This window comes from Pempheris klunzingeri, chromosome 8, assembly GCF_042242105.1.
Source record: "Pempheris klunzingeri isolate RE-2024b chromosome 8, fPemKlu1.hap1, whole genome shotgun sequence".
Lineage (NCBI taxonomy): Eukaryota > Metazoa > Chordata > Actinopteri > Acropomatiformes > Pempheridae > Pempheris > Pempheris klunzingeri.
Window position 1 is genome coordinate 19234510 of NC_092019.1, and position 18993 is coordinate 19253502.

The window sequence follows — 18993 nt, forward strand, 5'->3', positions numbered from 1 at the left end:
TTTCTAGGAGACACCACAGTGAATTATTGCAACCAGCCACATTGTGTTATTACATATTGGTTTATAATAGAATGAATATAATAGAAAAGAATAGAGGGAATAGAAGGTTTTCATCTGCACTCGTTTGAGCTCACAGGCTGTCTGACATGAAAAACACCACACAGCACAACGTTTTAGTTTTCTGCTCCTGAAGCCACAGGTGATTTCTTTCTCACCTCTCTTGGCATTTATTCAACCAAAAGAGCTGTAAAGCTACACTTTTTTTTTCCCTCTTAAACAAAACTATTAATAAAACATAATATACACTGTTGCCCATAAAGTTGGAATTAAATGTTTTTTACCTCTTCTCATGAAATGATTGAGGCAATGTGATTTATTCTTGATAAATAAAGTGTATATCTTCTCAACTTTATTGATCAAATTCTTCCAAACATATCACAGTGAAACTTAAACCACAATTAACCATTGCAAATTATTCCAACTTTATGGGTGACAGTGTATAATATAAAATATCTGCCAATATGCCAAACAACATTTATTGCTGTCATTGGTCATATTGGTCTAAATCTTAAAAAAAGGTTTTGTAACTGTTTCCATTGTTTGTATATTGTAGCTTGCCAACAATGAGTGACCCATGAGAGAACCATAAACAGGTGTTAAATGTGTGGAGACCTTGGTCCACATTTGCAAATGAGGTGCACAGATGACATAACCACAGGGGGTGCGCTACGATGGGGCAAAAGTTGGCAAGTATGAAAATAGGAGCATGATAAGAGATTAGATTTAGGTTGACACGTAGAGCAAAGCAACAGAGTGTGAGGACACAGATGGGGTCAACAGGAAGAGGGAAGAAAGGAGGGGGGAATGGGCCGTGCACAGGGGGCCTGGTAGGATATAAATATGATCCGGGGTGTGTCCAGGTGTCTTCTGTTCTGATTCTCTTGACACCATGAGACTGCTGGCTCTGCTGCTGATGGTGGGAGCTGCTGGTAAAGACGAAGAAACGCACACATGCACAGCGATACATACATACATACATACATACTTAAGACATATGAGAGCAAGTATATGGGTTCTGTAATATCAGCAATTTCAAAAATATGATGGAAAGTTGTGGTAAAAGATAACATTGAAATACAATCTTATTCTTTCTGTCGCCCTGTACCTCTCTGTGTGTGTGTTTGTGTGTGTAACAGTGGCAGTTCCCCGTGAAGATGGCAAGATCATTGGCGGTTACGAGTGTTATCCGCACTCTCGTCCATACATGGCCTCCCTCAACTATGGCTACCACTTCTGTGGTGGGGTGCTCATCAACTCACAGTGGGTGCTCTCTGTTGCCCACTGTTGGTACAAGTAAGTATGCACTGGTTGAGTAAATGAACATCATCCTCTGTTGCTGCTAAATTCCACTTTTTTTAACCTTGTGTATTAACTTTTGCTTTTTCCCCTCTTGATTTAAAAATAAACAAAAAACATGCTTTCCAAATTGGGGAAAATGGGCAGATGAAGGTTTATTCAGTTCTAAGAAATAAAATGCCAAAAGGTTTTTCTGCTTCCACTTTTTTTCTAGTATATTTCATCTCCTTTCTCAGTCCCTATGCCATGCAGATCATGCTGGGAGAACACGATTTGCGAGTGTTTGAGGGTACGGAGCAGCTCATGAAGACCGAAAACATCATCTGGCACCCTAGGTGAGTGAAAAAAACTAATCATCCCTTCTGAGAATCTTCTTCCCTTTGCACAATTTTATGATCGTCTGTGTCATTCATTCAGTGCAGAGGAACAGCTGAAGCCTAAAACTTACTTTATATTTCTCTGTGTGCAGTTATGACTACCAGACTCTGGATTTTGACATGATGCTGATCAAGCTCTTCCACCCAGTGGAGGTGACAGAGGCAGTCGCACCAATCCCATTGCCCACAGGGTGCCCAATGGCTGGGCTCCGCTGCTCTGTGTCTGGTTGGGGCAACACCGCCTTGGGTGGCGAGGGTGGGTTGATAACTGTGATTCGAAATTGCAATGCTAAAGTTTGCAAAGAGCAAAACGCTTAGTGCCATTATATGTAGAGTTTGCAGAGCAGAATGTGATTTTAGCTCCTTTTAAATCACTCAGATTTTCTCATTTTGTTTTTGGAAAATTGGGTCATGGTGAGACTGGTGTAGCCAATATGCTGGTTTCAAACCAGATCCAAGATGGCCAGGGGGCTACGTCTGTTAATTTCCACTGAGTCCATCAAAGTTGACAATTTTCACATCCTACACATAGCAGGATAAGTCTGGAGAGAGTCTACATTCTTCGTTTTGTCAATACCTGCTGTGAAAAGCTCAAAACCAGTCAAGTGATCCTACAAACAAGTATTGCTTGTGTAGCCAAAGTCTGATAAAGCCTTTCCTACCTCCATCGTTGTCATTGAGAAATCTCTGAGCTACTGTTGCACTGGATGACATCTTCCTTCACTACGATAAATATGGGTACTGCAGCTGACCCCACGTACACCGTCCTTCTGCCATAAATACTCACAAAGGCACCAAATGTGTATTAATCTGTGGCTGAACCCCCCACTAATACACTGTTTTCTCCTGTTTGAGTAACTTTTACAAAAAAACACTATGCAGCTGGAAATAATTCATAATTTTGTCTGGGTTTCTCTGAGTGTCTCTGCTCTGACTTTTACAGTGCACATGCCCACTCTTCTGCACTGTTTGGACGTGCCCATATTGGACGACCGGGACTGTAAGAACGCCTATCCTGACATGATCTCACCCAGGATGGTGTGTGCTGGATACATTGAGGGAGGCAAAGACGCGTGCAATGTGAGTTGTCGAGTAAATGCTTCCAAAGACTAACCGGACTGACAGCTTTTTCTGTGTGGAAGAATTAAACACTGTGTACATGCTCACACTCACTCCCTCTGTTCGTCAGGGTGACTCTGGCAGCCCTCTGGTGTGTGATGGAGAGGTCCAAGGCCTGGTGTCATGGGGTCAGGGATGTGCCCTGCCTAACTACCCCGGAGTCTATGTCAAAGTGTGCGAGTTCATGTACTGGATTCAGGAAACCATCGCAGCCAACCCCTGAAGACATGATCAATTTTTCACTTTATTTTTCTCCACTTCTCCCACTTGTTTTCCCCTGTTCGGTGCCCTACATTACCACTCATTCCTATTTTCTTTCAAAGCCCTAGCTTTACTTTTTTCCCGTCTTTCTCTGGGGTCTTGTCTCCTTTGAAGCTTTCCCTGTCATATATCCAGAATCAACACGTGCCAGAATGTAGAAAATGAAATAAAACCACATGGTATATATTCACTTTTCATTTGTCTTCTCATATTTTCATGTCAATTAGAGGAGAAAAAACACCAAATGAAACTACTTAGATGCCCAAGTCTGTGTCAGTTACAGGTTTATTTGTTTGACTTTAGTACCATATAAGACTGTTACATGAGTTATATAGAGGCCTTTATTTACTCAGATAATATATTAGTAATATATTACTTATAGAATGGGTTAAATGATGAGGTAGCTTATTTCTATTTGTATGTCACTGACCCTTTTCATCTCATTTCATTGTCAAATATCAATCCATCATTATACTTTTATTACTTCATGGAGGCTAAGAAAACCCTTTAGTTGCAAAGAAGGTAGTGTGCAAGACTGTATTAAGGAATCAGTACTGAACCTACTGTAGAGATAATGGCAGTGCAATTATCGAACAGTAGGAGGCCTCACAGAGCAAATTTCCTGTCAGTCCCACTCACTTATTTCAACTACAACAATGCAGCAGACACACAGCCGTTTACAGTTAAACATGAGAGCTATTTTTACCTTCAATAAGGAGTTCATTTTGTGGATTTAAAATATCTTAGTCAGCGGGCATTTCTCACGTTATTTACAGAGTCTTTAGATTGCAATTGTTGCTTTTCTGTCAGGACGACATTGTTCTTGTAATGTCTCCCTGGCCACATTTGTCTTGTCTGAGCCTTGCCCTCCTTTCCTCCCTCTCTTTCTTTCTTCGTCTCTGTTTGACAGGGCTGGAAGGTCCGAGCCATGCTGCTCCACCTACACACACAAACACAAGAGGACATGCTAAAATGAGTCACATGAGAAGCAAAGGAGACACAAGTAATCGTGTTCCACAACCTACGTCTCTGCTGTAAAACACTCGCATGGGATTTTAAAAACGAGATTATTAACTTTTTAGATGAATGACTGAATTCTAGCATGAGACTATTATTCGGTTATAGGTCACCAAGAAAGCTTTGAGTCCTAACTTTACTGCAGCAGATTTAAGATTTGAGGCTCAAATCCTCAAATAAGTGGTTCTCAAACTGGAGAGTGAACCATTTCAGGGTGGGCATGACCAAGGAGGAAATAATTGGGGTGAAAGTGAACCTGAATAGAGTTTTTCCACAGCAAACATTTTGATCTGTCAAACAAAAGTGTCACTAACAACAACTGCTGTGTTGCATTGCTGCGAAAAGGAAATTGTTGTAGGAATACGATCCATTTGGGAACAATGAAATAACAAGATGCTAGCAAGGTTACCACGATTCAGGTTGGCAAAATTCACAGAGAAAGCCTAACAACATGTAAAGTACAAGGCAGTCGGTGTAGGCTTTTGAGAGGGAAGAAAAACAGCTTCTCAACTAGTGCTCATTAAGCTATCACATCAGTCAAGAAATGATGAAGCCTGTTGTTTTCCTGGAGTTAATTGCCAGTATAGCCTTGTGCCTAGTGTCTTTTATGAATAAAAACTCATACTTAAACTCGTATTTTTCACTTCTACTTCTAACAACTTCTATTAGGTTTCAGTCCTGTTGGTGCACTGTTCTGGATACAAGCTTATAACATGATGCCTTAACTTACAGTCAACACCCCTCTGGGAGGACGAAGATAGCTTTGTCTCTGTGAGGAATTCAGCACTGTTTAAAACAGAACATAAAAGGGGAATATAAGTAAATGTATAAAAAGGTCAAGCACTCGTTTATTGCAGTGACTCGCTATGGAGACAGCCGTCAGTCACCTGTGGGAGTGTGGGTATGGCTGAAGCAGTCTCAACCTATCAGAGCTCTCCTCCTCACTGCTGTGAGAGTCCTCCCCCTGACGCCTAAATAGAAAGTACACAGCATACTTTATATTTCCCATGTTATGCTTTTGAAAAAATGACATTACATGATGTAAAACATCAGTAAATGCTCATATATGTGTGTGTATATATATATATACATATATAAATATATAAACACACACATCTAAATAAAGCTACAATGCTACAATTATCTAAGTAGAATGAATACACTCAGTAGAGCGTTAATAACATGCTCAAATTTAGACTCCTGTTGTATGTTGGTTGTGTACATGTAGACAACAGCATTTTTCCCCTTGACTGCTCTGTTTTAAAATGTCCAACCTGTTCATGTTTGATTGCTGTTTGTGTCTTCTGCGTGCTTCATTACCACCGTGAGCCTGCTGAAGAGAGGAAACATGGCACAAAGATTGTGCAGACGTCAGCTACTACACATATTCACATATTGCAGCTGGTGAGCGTCTGCAGTGCTGTGCATCAATTAACCCTTCTCAGAGTTCAGTTTCTCTGAGGATGGAGAAAACAAACACATCGCAAACAACAATATGCAAATGGTTTGAGCATCAGTGGGAACTTGCCGAGTGCTTCTTGGGTTCTGATGTCTGGGAGTGGCTGGAGAGAGACGGACAGTGTGAGGCAGTGCTGCTTTTGGGGGGCAGAGGTGGAACGCTGTGGTGGGAGTTGGGAACCTGGTAATCCAAACTTGAGAACTGTTGAGAAAAAAAACATAAGCAGTCAGTGTTGATTTTTTCATTTGGCAGACATTGCTTTAAAGGGACAGGAGGAGACTATGAGGAAGAGGATGCATGTTACAAACAAGGTGGGCTGATTTTAAGAAGCAATTCCTGCTATATCACTGAACTACAAGCATACATTTATAGACTTAATAAGCTGCTGACAGACAAGCTGTGTATACAGATGAGTGACATGCCTCTATGTACAAAAATGAGGCCAACATACAGTATATCCCTGGCATTTGAAGCCACGGGTTGCGTGGTAGCGATTGGGGCTGGAGTCACGGTATTCAGATCCCACCATACATCTGCCCAACTTTTTGCAGGTTGGGATTAAGTTTTATAGCATAAATGAACTAATTAAAACCAAACTGAATTCAAAATGAACACTTAAACATACTCCAGTATGATAAAAAATGTTCAAGTAATTTGTCAAAGGTTTGAGGTATCACCAAAGTTATTGCAATGGGAACCATGAATATTTATACAAGTTTATTGCCAATCCATCCAGTAGATGTTGAGATATTTCACAGGGCAAGCAAACACTCATTGCTATCATGGCTAAAATTATACAAAATAAAAAGGCATAGATTCACACACCTTCCTCAGGGCAGCCATTTCCTTTACTATCAGTTCAATGTCCTCATGGTCGTCTTCCTCTGTGTCATCCTCACACTCGTCCTCCCACTGATCACTGCCTGGCAGGAAGGGCTCGATGAGGATGGTCTCTGTTCCTCTGATTTCGCAGCGACAGTATGGGCAAGTGTAGCCAGCTGACTTCTGCTGGATAATTATTGATGATAGGTCATAGGCAGAGTAATGGAGACACACGATATGAATGTGAAGAGCCATTGTCATTCATTCATTGAACAGCCGCTTCATGTCCTTTGAACTGTATGTTGTAGAATATGTTGGACTTGTCTTCAAAGAAAAAAGCCACCAGTTTCTTTCGAAAGATGAAGGAGGTGGAAAATACTACGTTCAACAGACAAACGTAGATAGTGGTTTTTCACAAATGTAAACAGGATGGAGGTGAATCATAAGATTTCACAATTTCTTTGATTGCACTAGCATACAGGCTTTGTGATTCTCCAGGTTTTATGATGCCCATATCATGCAGTATCTCCTTGTTGTTGACATGGCTTTTCTTCACTTTGTCTGACTCACATATCTGCAGTTTGGACAACTATTATTTAACCTTTTTCAAACTCTTTTACTTGTCCGAGCTGCTTGTAAAATCATATAATACAACTGATGGATCCTGCTATTTCATATTTAGCTGCATATGTGTGCAGATGCCTTTCAACTGCCTCTTGCTCTCCGTGCACTCATCAAGTCATTGTGCTCTACTGTAAACTTACTGTTGATGAGGAAGTTTGCTTGACCACAAGCTCGACAAACTTACAACTTTTCCATTGTGGTTTGACGTCCACGAAGCATATCTAATTTTCTGTCTGTCTGTTTATGTCTGTTTCTTTCTCCTTCTCACACCATTTTTCAAAGTGGATGTGACTGATACACAGGAGGATGTGAGCCTGAGCACACACAGGAAGCCCTCGGCCAAATGTCAGGACTTGCTACTCAGCACCATAGCAAAGACTTTAACACCTCCTGAACAGATGAGAGGATGCCGGCTGGCTGACTGAAAGAAACAGTAGCAGAGCATAAAGCAGTGATGTTCCAGCAGCAACTTTAATTCTGATTGGGTATGTTCAATGCCACTCTCTGATTAAAAGAGGAACTAGGAAGTTGGGAAAACCCCATTGCAGGAGCAAAAATGTGCGCACGGCGCACATCATGCTGTCCACACTGTTCATTGCCAGACCAGTGTATGATAATAATAATAATAATAATGATAATAATAACAATAATAGCTTGCATTTATATCGCACCTTTCAAAAAACCCAAGGACGCTTTACAGACAAACAAAGCAAACAACAAGACAACAGTTGCCAAAGGCCTGAGTGAACAAATGTTTTTTAAGAATCTTTCTCTGGCATTCATACAGTCTCATTGTATTCCCCGTCTACAATTTTACAAGTGTAATTTTCTATGCTGATGGCATCTGTCACTGATATTAATGGTTAATTTCACTGCCCTTTTCTTTTTGAACCCCTGAATCAAGCTTTTGTCTATAGTTACTTATCCAAATGTTTCCTCATGCAAAGAACTAGTTGAAGAGGGTTTAAGTGTGGAGTCCACAGCTCTAATTGTGGAGAGAGCCAGAGAGTTGACGGTCTTGTGGATGCAATGTGATCTAATTCACAAGCACAGGTGTAATAAATATTTCTTAACATGTCTTGTTTCAACATGGCTGACTGATGACTTGTCAGTGAACACTGAAGTGTGCCATAAAACTGCTCTGATGCCCTTGGGAAGGCTGTGTGATAGTTCCCTGTAAATTCTGAAGGGAATATCTAGGTACAGTAGCATGTAAGTTAGTTAAGTTACTTTTTAAAGACCGGTTCTTTTAGCAAGTTTTTTTTTTAATCGAGCAGAGTTTTTTGGTTTAAAATGAATAAATCAGCTATGGTACTGATTCATGTGGGTTATTTTACATAACACAGCAAATGAATATAGGTCACATGCAAAATGGAGCATATTTCTGGGATTAACCCCAAACCATATTCAAATAACCGGAACCGTTATAGTATGATGGGACAACAAGAAACAACCAAACCATGCAAGCAGTGATTTCCCGGCAGGCCTTCACACACAGGCTGGTCAACCCTGACTGTTTCGCTCCACTGAACACATGACGATTGTTACAGTAACAATCTGTCAGTGTTGAGCATGGGATGGCTGGTGATTAGAAGGTGTTTTGAGATAAAGGGGGATGCACTGTCCAGCAGGCTACAATGAGTAAGTGGATAGGCGTTCATACCTGCCAGCCTGTGAGGCAGCGTTGGCACAGGAGATGCCCACAGGGCTGGATACGAGTGTCCTTATCCCTCTCTGCACAGATCTTACACAGCTGGAAGGTGCTGCCGATCTCACAGTAAAGCTCATACTGCTCCTGTTGGGTGTTACGGTGGCGATGTTGGAGTTGGTGGGCAGACAGAGAGACAAGACAGAAAACAATAAGAGAACATCTCAGGTTATGATTTATGCTTTGTCTTGGTAAAGCTTCACGATGCTGTTGGCAGTTTGATGAATTGAAAAAGAGGTATAAAGTGCATCCGTTTACTTCTGAAACTTTGACTTTGCCCCTCTGGGCCGGTTCAAACAAGCTCGTCAGGTCGGGGTTCACATCACGGCCGTCTGGGTACATGTAGCTGCAGGCACATAAACACATAGCACTTTGAGAAAAGACACACAGGGAAAAAATAAACTAGAGACCTGTGTGTGTGTTTGACCTAACCAGCCTTCCTTGAAGCCCTGCATGAGTGCCTGGTAGAGAGGTGTGTTCTGGGGGATGGTCTGGACGATGCTACCTTCAGTGGTCACGTGGCCAATAGCCCACTGGCCCATTCTCGTGCAGCTCAGACGAAAGATATAGCTGGGAGGGACAGACATGCCGGTAAAGCACACTTGTTTACAAGACAGAAAATCACACATGAAATAAATTCAGAGAAATTCAGACATTAAAGTTCAAAGATAGGTCACTTGAACACATTATTTTGTTTTTGAGTGTTAATGAGTCCCTTGAAAATGCTTTGGACTGTATGTACTTGTGCAGTTCCAATAAAGTTCTTCTCTTTCTAAAAAAAGAATGATCTTTTGGGTCATGCATATTGTTCCTCTACATAATTTCACTAAACTTTTTGATTAATTTCATAACCGGAGTCAAATTCCTTGTATGTGTTCACGCACTTGTCGAATAAAGCTGTTCAGGATTCTAAATATCCTCAACATAACAAGAACAAAAAGTTTGATGCGCTATGAAAAATATGGCAAAAACTCAAGAGGAAAAGAAACACAAGGTACTTCAAACTATATTAAAAAGTCATGAATTGGAGTGCTGTGGTTCTATGCTGCTTCAATGGCCAATTGACCTGATGCAACTTAAGAATTTAACAACCTCTTCAAGTATGCTAGTTTGAGAGTGTGTGATATAAATGAGCTTTGCTTTTCTAAGATGTGCATCAGGAAGAGATTGTTGCTGTGCTCGTCCTCACCTCCCAGGTCTGTGCAGGTAGTGTTCCAGACGAACAACAACCTGGTCGTAGGTGAGGAAGGCCATGTAGCCTGGATGAGTCACTGCCAGCTGGTTCCAGTTCCTTATGAGTGACCTCCATGGCTACAAAAGGACAGGAGAGGTGAGGATTCTCAGGGCCTGAGTTCTTGGCCATCACGCTTTATTATTAAAGGAAGAGGTTCAACGTTTCTGCAACTACACTTGTTTGCTGTCTTGCTAGGAACTATTGTGGATGAGAATATATCTCTCTCATGTCTGTATGCCACGAAGCTACTGCCTGCAGCTTAGCTTACAGTAAAGACAGGAAACAGTTAGGCTGACTGAAGTTAACAAAATCTTACTGCCAGGATCTCTCAAACTCACTTATTACCACAGTATATCTTGTTTGTTTAAAATCAATCAATACAAAATCCTATTGGTGTAAGTGTGAAAATGGCATGTTGTAGTTTTAAAGGTGGAATATGTGCCAGACTATTTCTTCACTAAGCAACTTATCGCCTTAGGTTAGTATCCTGATTAAACAAAATTTTTGAACTCCCTTTGGACAGAGCCATGCCAGCTTTTTCCTCCTATTTCCAGTCTTTATGCTAAGCTAAGCTAATTTGCTGTTGCATGTAGCTTTAAATCTATTGTACAAATAAGAGAGTGCTATTCATCTTCCCTAACTCTTGGCAAAACGGCAACTAAGCGTGTTCAATGAATTGTCAAAGTATTCCCTTAAGTGATCACCTTACCTGAAACAGTCTAGTGAAGATGTCAAACTCAAACACAGAAATGTGGTCATTACAAGTGAGATCTATAGTTGACTTCAGAGCCATGGACTCCATCCCTTCTTCAAATGCGTGTGCACTCTGCAGTCGTTCTTTAAAACTATTCCATGGCACTATACACCTGTCAGAACACATTTTATTACATTATCATAACATGTGGCAAATGTGGGCACACATACAACTTAAAAAAAATGAAGAAAAAAAAAGTCACTCACTTGTTGCCAAATGAATGCCTCCAAAACTCATCAGCCTCTGTCTTAGTCACTCTGTAGGTGTCACCCTGAAAACATCCCTCTGGAAACACGGCCTTCAGCTCCCAGAGAAGGTGACTGAACAGCAAGGAGAGTTTGGTCAAGTTCCTCCTGAGAATAAAAGACACAGCAGACTTTCAGTTGCAGGTGCAGAAATAGAAAAAACTTTGCTCAGTCATGTTTTCTGGTCCTGTAGAGTTAAAAGGGGGAGGTGTGAAATTTGGCTTGTGATAACGGTTTGTGCTCACATACAAATATATAAAACCATCTTGTGCAGCAATAGGTCATTTGCCATAAGCTGATAGCTCTTATCTCACACTCAAGCTGTAGGTACAGAAAGATCTTATTACCTTATATCATGTCTATTCTCCTGCATTCTACTTGTGTGACATTAACATTTGTTTCCCTGAGGTTTTACCTAATTACGTTGGCTAAGAGTTAAGACTTGCATTGCAAGCATGTTCAGCAACAGCTGTGCTAAACACTGGGAGTCCGCCTCAAACTGATTGTGTAGAAATCAGCCACTTTATTGTGGAAACATAGCTTTATGTGTTGTACATATGCTCTTGACACTCTACTGCTTTGCTTCAGTTGAAACAAGCATTGGTGATACTTTCCATAGACACACACACACACACACAAACGCACACACACGCACGCGCGCACACACACACACACACACGCACACACACACACACCACACACACACACACACACACACACACACACAGGTAGTCCAGCTCAAACAGGATGCTCTCTGCTACTTGCTTGTCTGTAAATACCACAAAATGTTCCAGTGGCCAGTGTGTCACTTCTGGTCAATCTTTACAAGTATTTACTCTCTTTCTAGGCTCTTCTGAGGTCATTTATAAATTATCTTTTAATTTTTTTGACAACTGTCTTTGCATACATGAACATTTTTTGAGTTTACTTTTTAAAATACTCCTTGCATGTGTCTCCCTGCCAACCTGCAGCCAACCTTGCAGGTAACCTTGCAGAAATTCAAAATCAATTTAATCTACTATAATACCATTCTTTGACAAAAAATGATGCAGGTCTAAAACATGAATAAGTAAAAATTTATATTTTTATATTTTTATCTTTAAAGATCGCTTCCTGACATGTATTTACATAATACGTGTAAAACATTCTGTTATCGATTTTCAAATCTGTTACCTACTTTTTTCAGAATAACTACTCCGTTACGTCATTGAAAAATCCAGAATATATACATATAATTTAACCACTGGACACAAAGTCCACTCTGCTCTGTGAAGGTCAAACATTCAAGTGAAGTAACAATAAACAAAATATGTGTTTGAGTGGAAATGCACTTTAATATTTTTTAAACTTGACTGCATCAAATGTACTCCACTGCATGTTAAACTATATGTTATTAATTAATGAAGCATACATAAAACAATACTGCAACAAGTTGGCAACAAGTTCTCATCTTCATGAAACCAATTTGCTCTTTTGCAAGACATGTTAAGATGCATCTCTGGAAACCCTCTGCAGAACTGTCCAGGTATCAAACATTTGTGTGGGTGGGGATTATAGATTTTCCACCTCAATGAGGAAAAGGAAACCTCTATGGTGTTAAGGAGGGGAGAGTAAGGTGGCAGGAAATGTAAGCCACATCTCTCACTCTGGCTCGACCCGCGTGTATAAAAACATAATGATAAAGATAGAGAAGTGGTGGTAAAATTTATAGTGAACGCAACCATGCCAACCTCTCTTTTGGACAAATGGGCAGAGATATTGTACGGAGCAGTGAGGCTGGACTACGCACTGCGTTATGGAAACCTTTGATTTAGTTGGTCATTTGCTGTAATTGTGTCATTATTAGCCATTGCACATTGCTCATTGCTTGATCTGTGAACCTCAGCAGGCTTGATGTGAAATGCTTTGATTACTTCTATCTCATGCAGAATTGGAGGATAACTTGTATAGATCTTGAGGGCAGCCATGTTTGAACTCGTGGAGTCTACAATAGAAGAAATCAGATGGCTATGAGACAGTGTCATACGCCAGTGTCATACGCCAATTTCACTGATTAACACACTGTTTAATTTTTACTTTGAAATTTCAATATTTTCCCATATCCCAAAACTATCTGGGCGTTCCTTACATTAAACATTCAAATATGTTACCAGTGATTTTCTTGTGTAAAACAACAACTTGTGTAATTGAAATGACCACGCGAAACCCCTCTAGTCACACCTTGAACACAAAGAGGACACTATCTGATCACGTATTTCTTACTGTCAACGTTTTATAATGTGAAATGTATAACTTAGTAAAAATAAGTTGTATTTTCGTCTTTAATAGTTACATTCGCTGATTTATAACATAACTGCATATTGATTAATAAATGCGTGCTTGATGCTTATGTTCTTTCTATTCACAGTTCTAATAAGTTTATTAGTTTAACAGAGTTTACAAATATATAATATATATACAGTATATATATATGTGCACATTTGCATGTGCTTCTTAAATTCCAGTCAGAGACGGTCAAAGCCATCGGTGTGTCACAGACAATGATTTTCCAGCCGTCTAACCTTCCACTGTCTGTTTCTGTCCCTGAGTCAGATCTCAGTTCTCTTTTCACCTTCACATTATAGCCAGCCCAAAATTTAATTTACTAACTAAGAGTAGATTGTTATTTTAACCATCCGACTGTTGATGTAAGTAGAAGTGGACTGAGTACCTGCTGCTTACTGGTCTGAGTCTGTGAGGTAACAAGCTGACATTGACATTGTAGCAGGACACCCTATAGACACAGAATTTACACAATTTGAGTCAACATCGAAGCCACATTACATATAACACTTAAGTGAATTTTTCACATGACTGACCATGCAGATCTCGCTGCGGTGAGAAGGCCATCTGTTATCTTGTGTGTACAGAAGATTTTTGAAGATGATGCAATAAATCTTCAAGTATACCTTATACAATTTTCAGATTCTGCTAACAGAAAATCTTTGACAACAATTGCAATAAAAATCATCATTCAATGAGAGTATGTTTTACAGAAAAGAGGAAGAGAGGAATGTATTTGTACCAGATGGACCGGAGCTCAGCGGTGCTTCGACTGACTGAGTGGGGCTGAGAGATACGGTTGAAATGACAACAGCACAATATTAGGAGTAAGAATATTCTTTCTCATACACGTATAATGTTTCGATGCAGTGTATTGTATCTATAGATAGATAGATAGATAGATAGATAGATAGATAGATAGATAACCCCATATGGCCCCAATCCCCAATAAATACAACAGCAACATGGTTGAGTGCTCATCCAGTCCTGAATTTAGGCCACATGCAAGTCAGAGGATACAGTTAAATATAAGCAGAGGATATCTGTCTATACACTGTGGATATTGTATAAACATACAGTGAGAAAAAATTGTCTGTTCAAGGCCAGACAGCGTCTCTCCTAAGCTGCTCACATACTGAGGTTGTAATTGCTTTTGCCTAGTTTCACCACATTAGCATCACAAAGATGCAGGTTTGGCCCTTTTTCCACCTTCATCATTAGTAGTCCTAACAGGAGCAGGGGACACAGCCAAAACTCGAAATAAAAAAGTCACCCCTTCTTAGCTGTTCCAAAATATCCACTTTAGCCAAACAGTACACTTGCTGAACGTGGTGTTTTTCTCCTCTGGTACATGATGAAGTCTATATTGAACTTGTGGGGACAGCTGAAGCGTTTTTAAAGTGTTTAATTTTAGTTGTTCAAGGAAGGATAAAGACCTGTCATAACTTGGATCTTTACGTTATGACTCTTTTGGTCATGCAAGTAAAGAAGACTATTTTGGGATTTTCTTAAGGGCCCAAGCCCTGGTCCCATGGTAAATGATAAAGATTAAAGGGATGAGAGACCTCTTTCTGGCTCTGAAGTCACTTTATATGTCTTACAGAACGGCCACTAAAAGAAATTTGTGTGGACAGGGATCATATTTTAGGTTTAAGGACATGATTTGGTTGAACTGGAAAAAAAATCGCTACTAAAATATAAGCCCGTCCATAAATGTGTACTAATATGTACATTATGGTTTTATTTATTGAGGCCGTGAGGTCTCCGACATTTTGTTTGTTCGAATTATTTGGAATAGAATTTAATTTGTGGGGTATACAGACTATTAATGATGTGACAAATAAAAGATAAAAATGAAAATCATGAAAAATGCCCACTGGAAGTTTGGAGAGCCTGCGATGATGCCTTTTGTCTGACTAACAGTCCAAACCCTAGTTTTAATTTATAATAACACAAAACAAAGAACAGCAACAAATTCTCCCATTTAAGAAGCTGTAACCAGCACATACAGGCATTTCAGAAAAAATGAACTGAATCATTTATTATGAAAATTGTTGCTGACACATTTGCTCTCAAGCAACTAATAGATTTTTTGTACTCCACAATGAGAATCACTTATATGTACATGATTATGAAATGACTGATTACTTTTTATTTGAGTTATTTTAGTTACTTTAGTTTAGTTATTTGAGTTATTTTAAAAACAACGAATGATGTATGAAGGATATAATCATGAATGAAAGCAAGAAGCGTTTAATGAAGGATTTACATTCAAGTTTTTTAAGAGAATATCTTTAAAACCAAACTATCCTACTAACACGTGCTGTTCTTGTGTATGGGTGTAGGTGCAGGCCAGGGTGCCTCTTACCTGTAGCTGGATGACTCCTCAAATATCTTCTCCCGTCCCTCTTTAAACAGCAGCACGGCCCTGTCCGTCTTATCCAGCAGGTTTCTGACATGGACCCTCAGGTACTTGGCCTCGTCTCCCCGGGGCACTTGGCCGTCTGCCGCCCTGGAGCTTCTGTAGGGTTCCCAAACCTGCGTGAGCAGTGCTGCCGTCTCAGATACCAGCTCTGGCAGGTATGGCGGACTGTTCCTCAGGCCCAGCCGGGGGTTAGTGCACAACTCGTGGAGCTTATTCAGTCTTCTGACGGCCTTGTCCACAAGCCGCCAGTCTCCACTGGTAGGGGGCTGGCAGCTTGATCTTGTATTCGTGGAGGCACCTGATTCTGCTGCTGCCATGATTTGCACTGTGGGGCGTTTGAAAGTGATGTGAGTCTGTCCTATATGTGTTGGGGCGTGACAATAGATAATAATAGTCCTACTGTTTTTAAGAGATATCAAAGCTTGATTTCAATGCGCAAATGCTTCTGAGTAGAAATGGGAGGAGGTATTCAAACTGGCTCAAGTTTTTGAATGTTTAGGCTGACCTTTGTTGTCCTCACAATGACAATGTTTCCAGCTTTGTCTGAAAAGCACATATCTTTATCCTCATCAAAAAGCATCCTCCCTCAGTCTGTGTAATAACAGTCCAAACGCAGTATATTATCCAACAATAGATAGCACGTTCTATTGCAGCATCTCCAAAGCTAAGCATTTCCACACATGTCTGTTTGTAGCTTCACACTCATCTGCCCGATTTTCAGAAAAATGCAAAAATACAAGGTCTGTTAAACAAAGGCTGTTTTTTTGTCCACGACAGCAACAATACCACACAAGAGGCCCAACGAGAGAGAGTGAACTAAAAAGGAAAGGAAAGAGGGTTTGAGGCTGACAGTCTTTAGCCCCTCTTGCCCTCTTTTTAGCACAGTACTCTGCTTACCAAAATTCATGCGAACATCTCAGCAGCCCAGCAGTCCAACATTCTCAGAGCTGAGAGGTCTACTCACAGCACAGCGGAAACATGTGTTCCGTTACTGGCTGAAACGCTGCTGCCTCTTCGTCTCCCTTTCTTGATGTCACCCTTGCTCTGTCTCTCTCTTCTTGGTGCACCCTTTGATTTGTTTCCTGGTTGCAGCCAGCCAAACAGGTTTGTTTTCTTTGCTCTATTGCTCAGCCAGTCAAGCAAAGAGACACACAGAAAGAGAGAGAGGGAGAGATGGGAGGGTGGAAGACAGAAACGTGTGGAATCAAAACCACACATTTATTAAGAATGAAAAGACCAGAGTAATACATACTTTTCAAGCTCGTGGTTTTTTCTCTTCTTCAGTTGCCCAGTCAGGCAAGTGGGTCGCAGGTCTGCTTGCCTGAACTAAATGTTTTAGTCCCCATGTAAAAACTGCTTTATCTAATTAATCAAATAACAACAAAAACTTAACTGTCAGTCTTTATTTAAGTACACCAACAGTTGTTGGAGCGGAGCCAGAATTATTTGCCTCGAAAAACAGACTTTAAGAATTTAAGAACTTAAAAATATATTCAAAAAAACAAACTATATTCCACTTAAAGGTGTCCGATAAATTGATTTTTATCACTTAATTTGAATTTATCGTTTGTGGCGATGTTTAGAAATGAGCTTCCCACAGCTTCTCTAATGCTCAGGTACTCCTGACACCTCTCTTCAGACAGGTAAACACTGACATGGCAGCATGTGCTGGTAAAAGTAAGGCGTTCATTTCACAAAAAGGCACTTTCACCTCAGCTGGTCTGCCAGTAGGTCCACCACTTTGGTCCACACTGAGACTGCTGGATGGATTGCCATCGACAGACATTCATGTCCCGTCAGGATGAATTGGTGTATTTGTTTTATGTTCAAGTATGACTTTTTCACCAGCTTCAGTTGTACTTTGTGTTTAGTGATAATTAGCAAACGTTAGCATGCTAACAGAAATAACTAAACAATTCAATTAACAATGGCACAAAACACTGAAAAGCAACCGAATCTCACATTCAAGAAGCTGGGTCCAGCTAATTTTGACGTGTTTTGGTAAAACAAACAAGTGAAACCAGCAGAATTGGTGCTGCCCTCTCACTTGACCTCTAACCCCCCCTCAGCAGGGCCCTGTCCTCTTGTGCAGTAGGTTACTCACATGGACCTCAACTTTTCCTTTAGCGCCATCATCAGGTCAAAGCGTTTACTCGTCCAATATTTTGGTTTAATGTCCAAGTAACTGACTAAACTAATGATATTTCCATCAGCCTCAGCTGTACTTGGATGTTTATGTTAACTAGCCAGTTAGCATGCTACCTCACCTCACTAAACAAACCTTCTTGCCACTAAACAAAGGTGGCTATTCATGTCTTTGTGGCTTAAAACGTTGCTGCTCTGCTGTCTATTCTAAATATTTACCTATGTGAGAAGCAGGCTGAGGAGCATCAGCTGTCAGTTCTATTAGGAGCAGCTCACACTTTACATACAGAAACTCAGGAGAACACTTTTAGAACACTAAAACTTGATTTAGTAGGAATACTACACATTGAAAATAAGTGGTGTATAAGAGAATATAATGATATTACATATTTTGTGTACAGAGCATGTATTATTTATGCAGTAGGGGTTTTAACATTGCAACAGATACCACTCTTTAAAAATACTTTACAATACTTTTGAACATTGTTTGTGTCTTTTATGGCGTTCAGGGGCGTTATGGCCCTCAGTTTACGCCATCTGAAAGAGAAAACCTCTGCTTCAACATCCACAAGAGGGAGGCACCGACTCACACACCGCTCACCAAGTGCTGTCACCGAATTTTTTTGCCTATTCAAATGCCAGTTTCCAATTGAATTTACCGTAATTGAGAGAGCACAGATTTTTTTCCAGTTGTGCCACCACTTGCAGCAAATGTCAAAGCCACTTACTCAGCAGCCAAAGAGAGCACTGGTTATACCACATCGTCCAAACAGATGTCTCTTTTTGGAGATGTCTTTCAGTGTGATAAATGCACATTGTTCACCTTGATCATTCACCACTAAAAGTTTAGTTGCACCTTTGTCCTCTTGACACAAGGGGGCCTTATTTCATTTGTTTGTATCTGGATATGTTATTTCATGATTACCACTGAGGACTATTTCTCCTGGGCCCTTAGATATCAAAGAGTATGTGATTGTTCTATTTAAATACATGTATATGCTTTTAAGGACCATTAAACCCCAGTCAGTGTCTCATTCAATAAACAATGAAGTGTGTGTCCAGGATGAGCCGGGCTGTGAAGGAGGTAGACCCGTGCTTTTCGCTAATGATGATACCTAATACCTG

The 18993-nt window shown here is 40.3% G+C and overlaps 2 protein-coding genes across 6 annotated transcripts; one reads left to right on the forward strand and one right to left on the reverse strand.

The window, feature by feature from the left end:
• The first annotated feature begins 904 nt into the window (after positions 1-904).
• LOC139204968 (trypsin-like) lies at positions 905-3126 on the forward strand. Its single transcript, XM_070835017.1, has 6 exons — positions 905-989; positions 1197-1353; positions 1593-1691; positions 1826-1989; positions 2677-2813; positions 2923-3126. The coding sequence occupies exons 1-6, from the start codon at positions 950-952 to the stop codon at positions 3073-3075; spliced, it is 750 nt and encodes a 249-aa protein (XP_070691118.1). The 5' UTR covers positions 905-949; the 3' UTR covers positions 3076-3126.
• Positions 3127-3812: 686 nt separating this feature from the next.
• cblc (Cbl proto-oncogene C, E3 ubiquitin protein ligase) lies at positions 3813-16725 on the reverse strand. Of its 5 annotated transcripts, none has more exons than XM_070835179.1 (14): positions 16621-16725; positions 15667-16048; positions 10938-11084; positions 10687-10843; positions 9933-10054; positions 9176-9313; positions 9002-9089; positions 8699-8830; positions 6415-6594; positions 5659-5790; positions 5405-5463; positions 5018-5101; positions 4861-4916; positions 3813-4053 (listed from the first exon to the last, which is right to left on the reverse strand). In XM_070835179.1, exons 1-14 carry the CDS (start codon positions 16628-16630, stop codon positions 3920-3922), a joined length of 1821 nt encoding a protein of 606 aa, XP_070691280.1. In that variant the 5' UTR covers positions 16631-16725; the 3' UTR covers positions 3813-3919. The 5 variants fall into 5 exon arrangements, with proteins under 5 accessions (XP_070691280.1, XP_070691281.1, XP_070691277.1 ...); XM_070835180.1 differs by having other exon boundaries at positions 5405-5460; positions 6415-6597; XM_070835176.1 differs by having other exon boundaries at positions 6415-6597.
• Positions 16726-18993: the final 2268 nt, after the last annotated feature.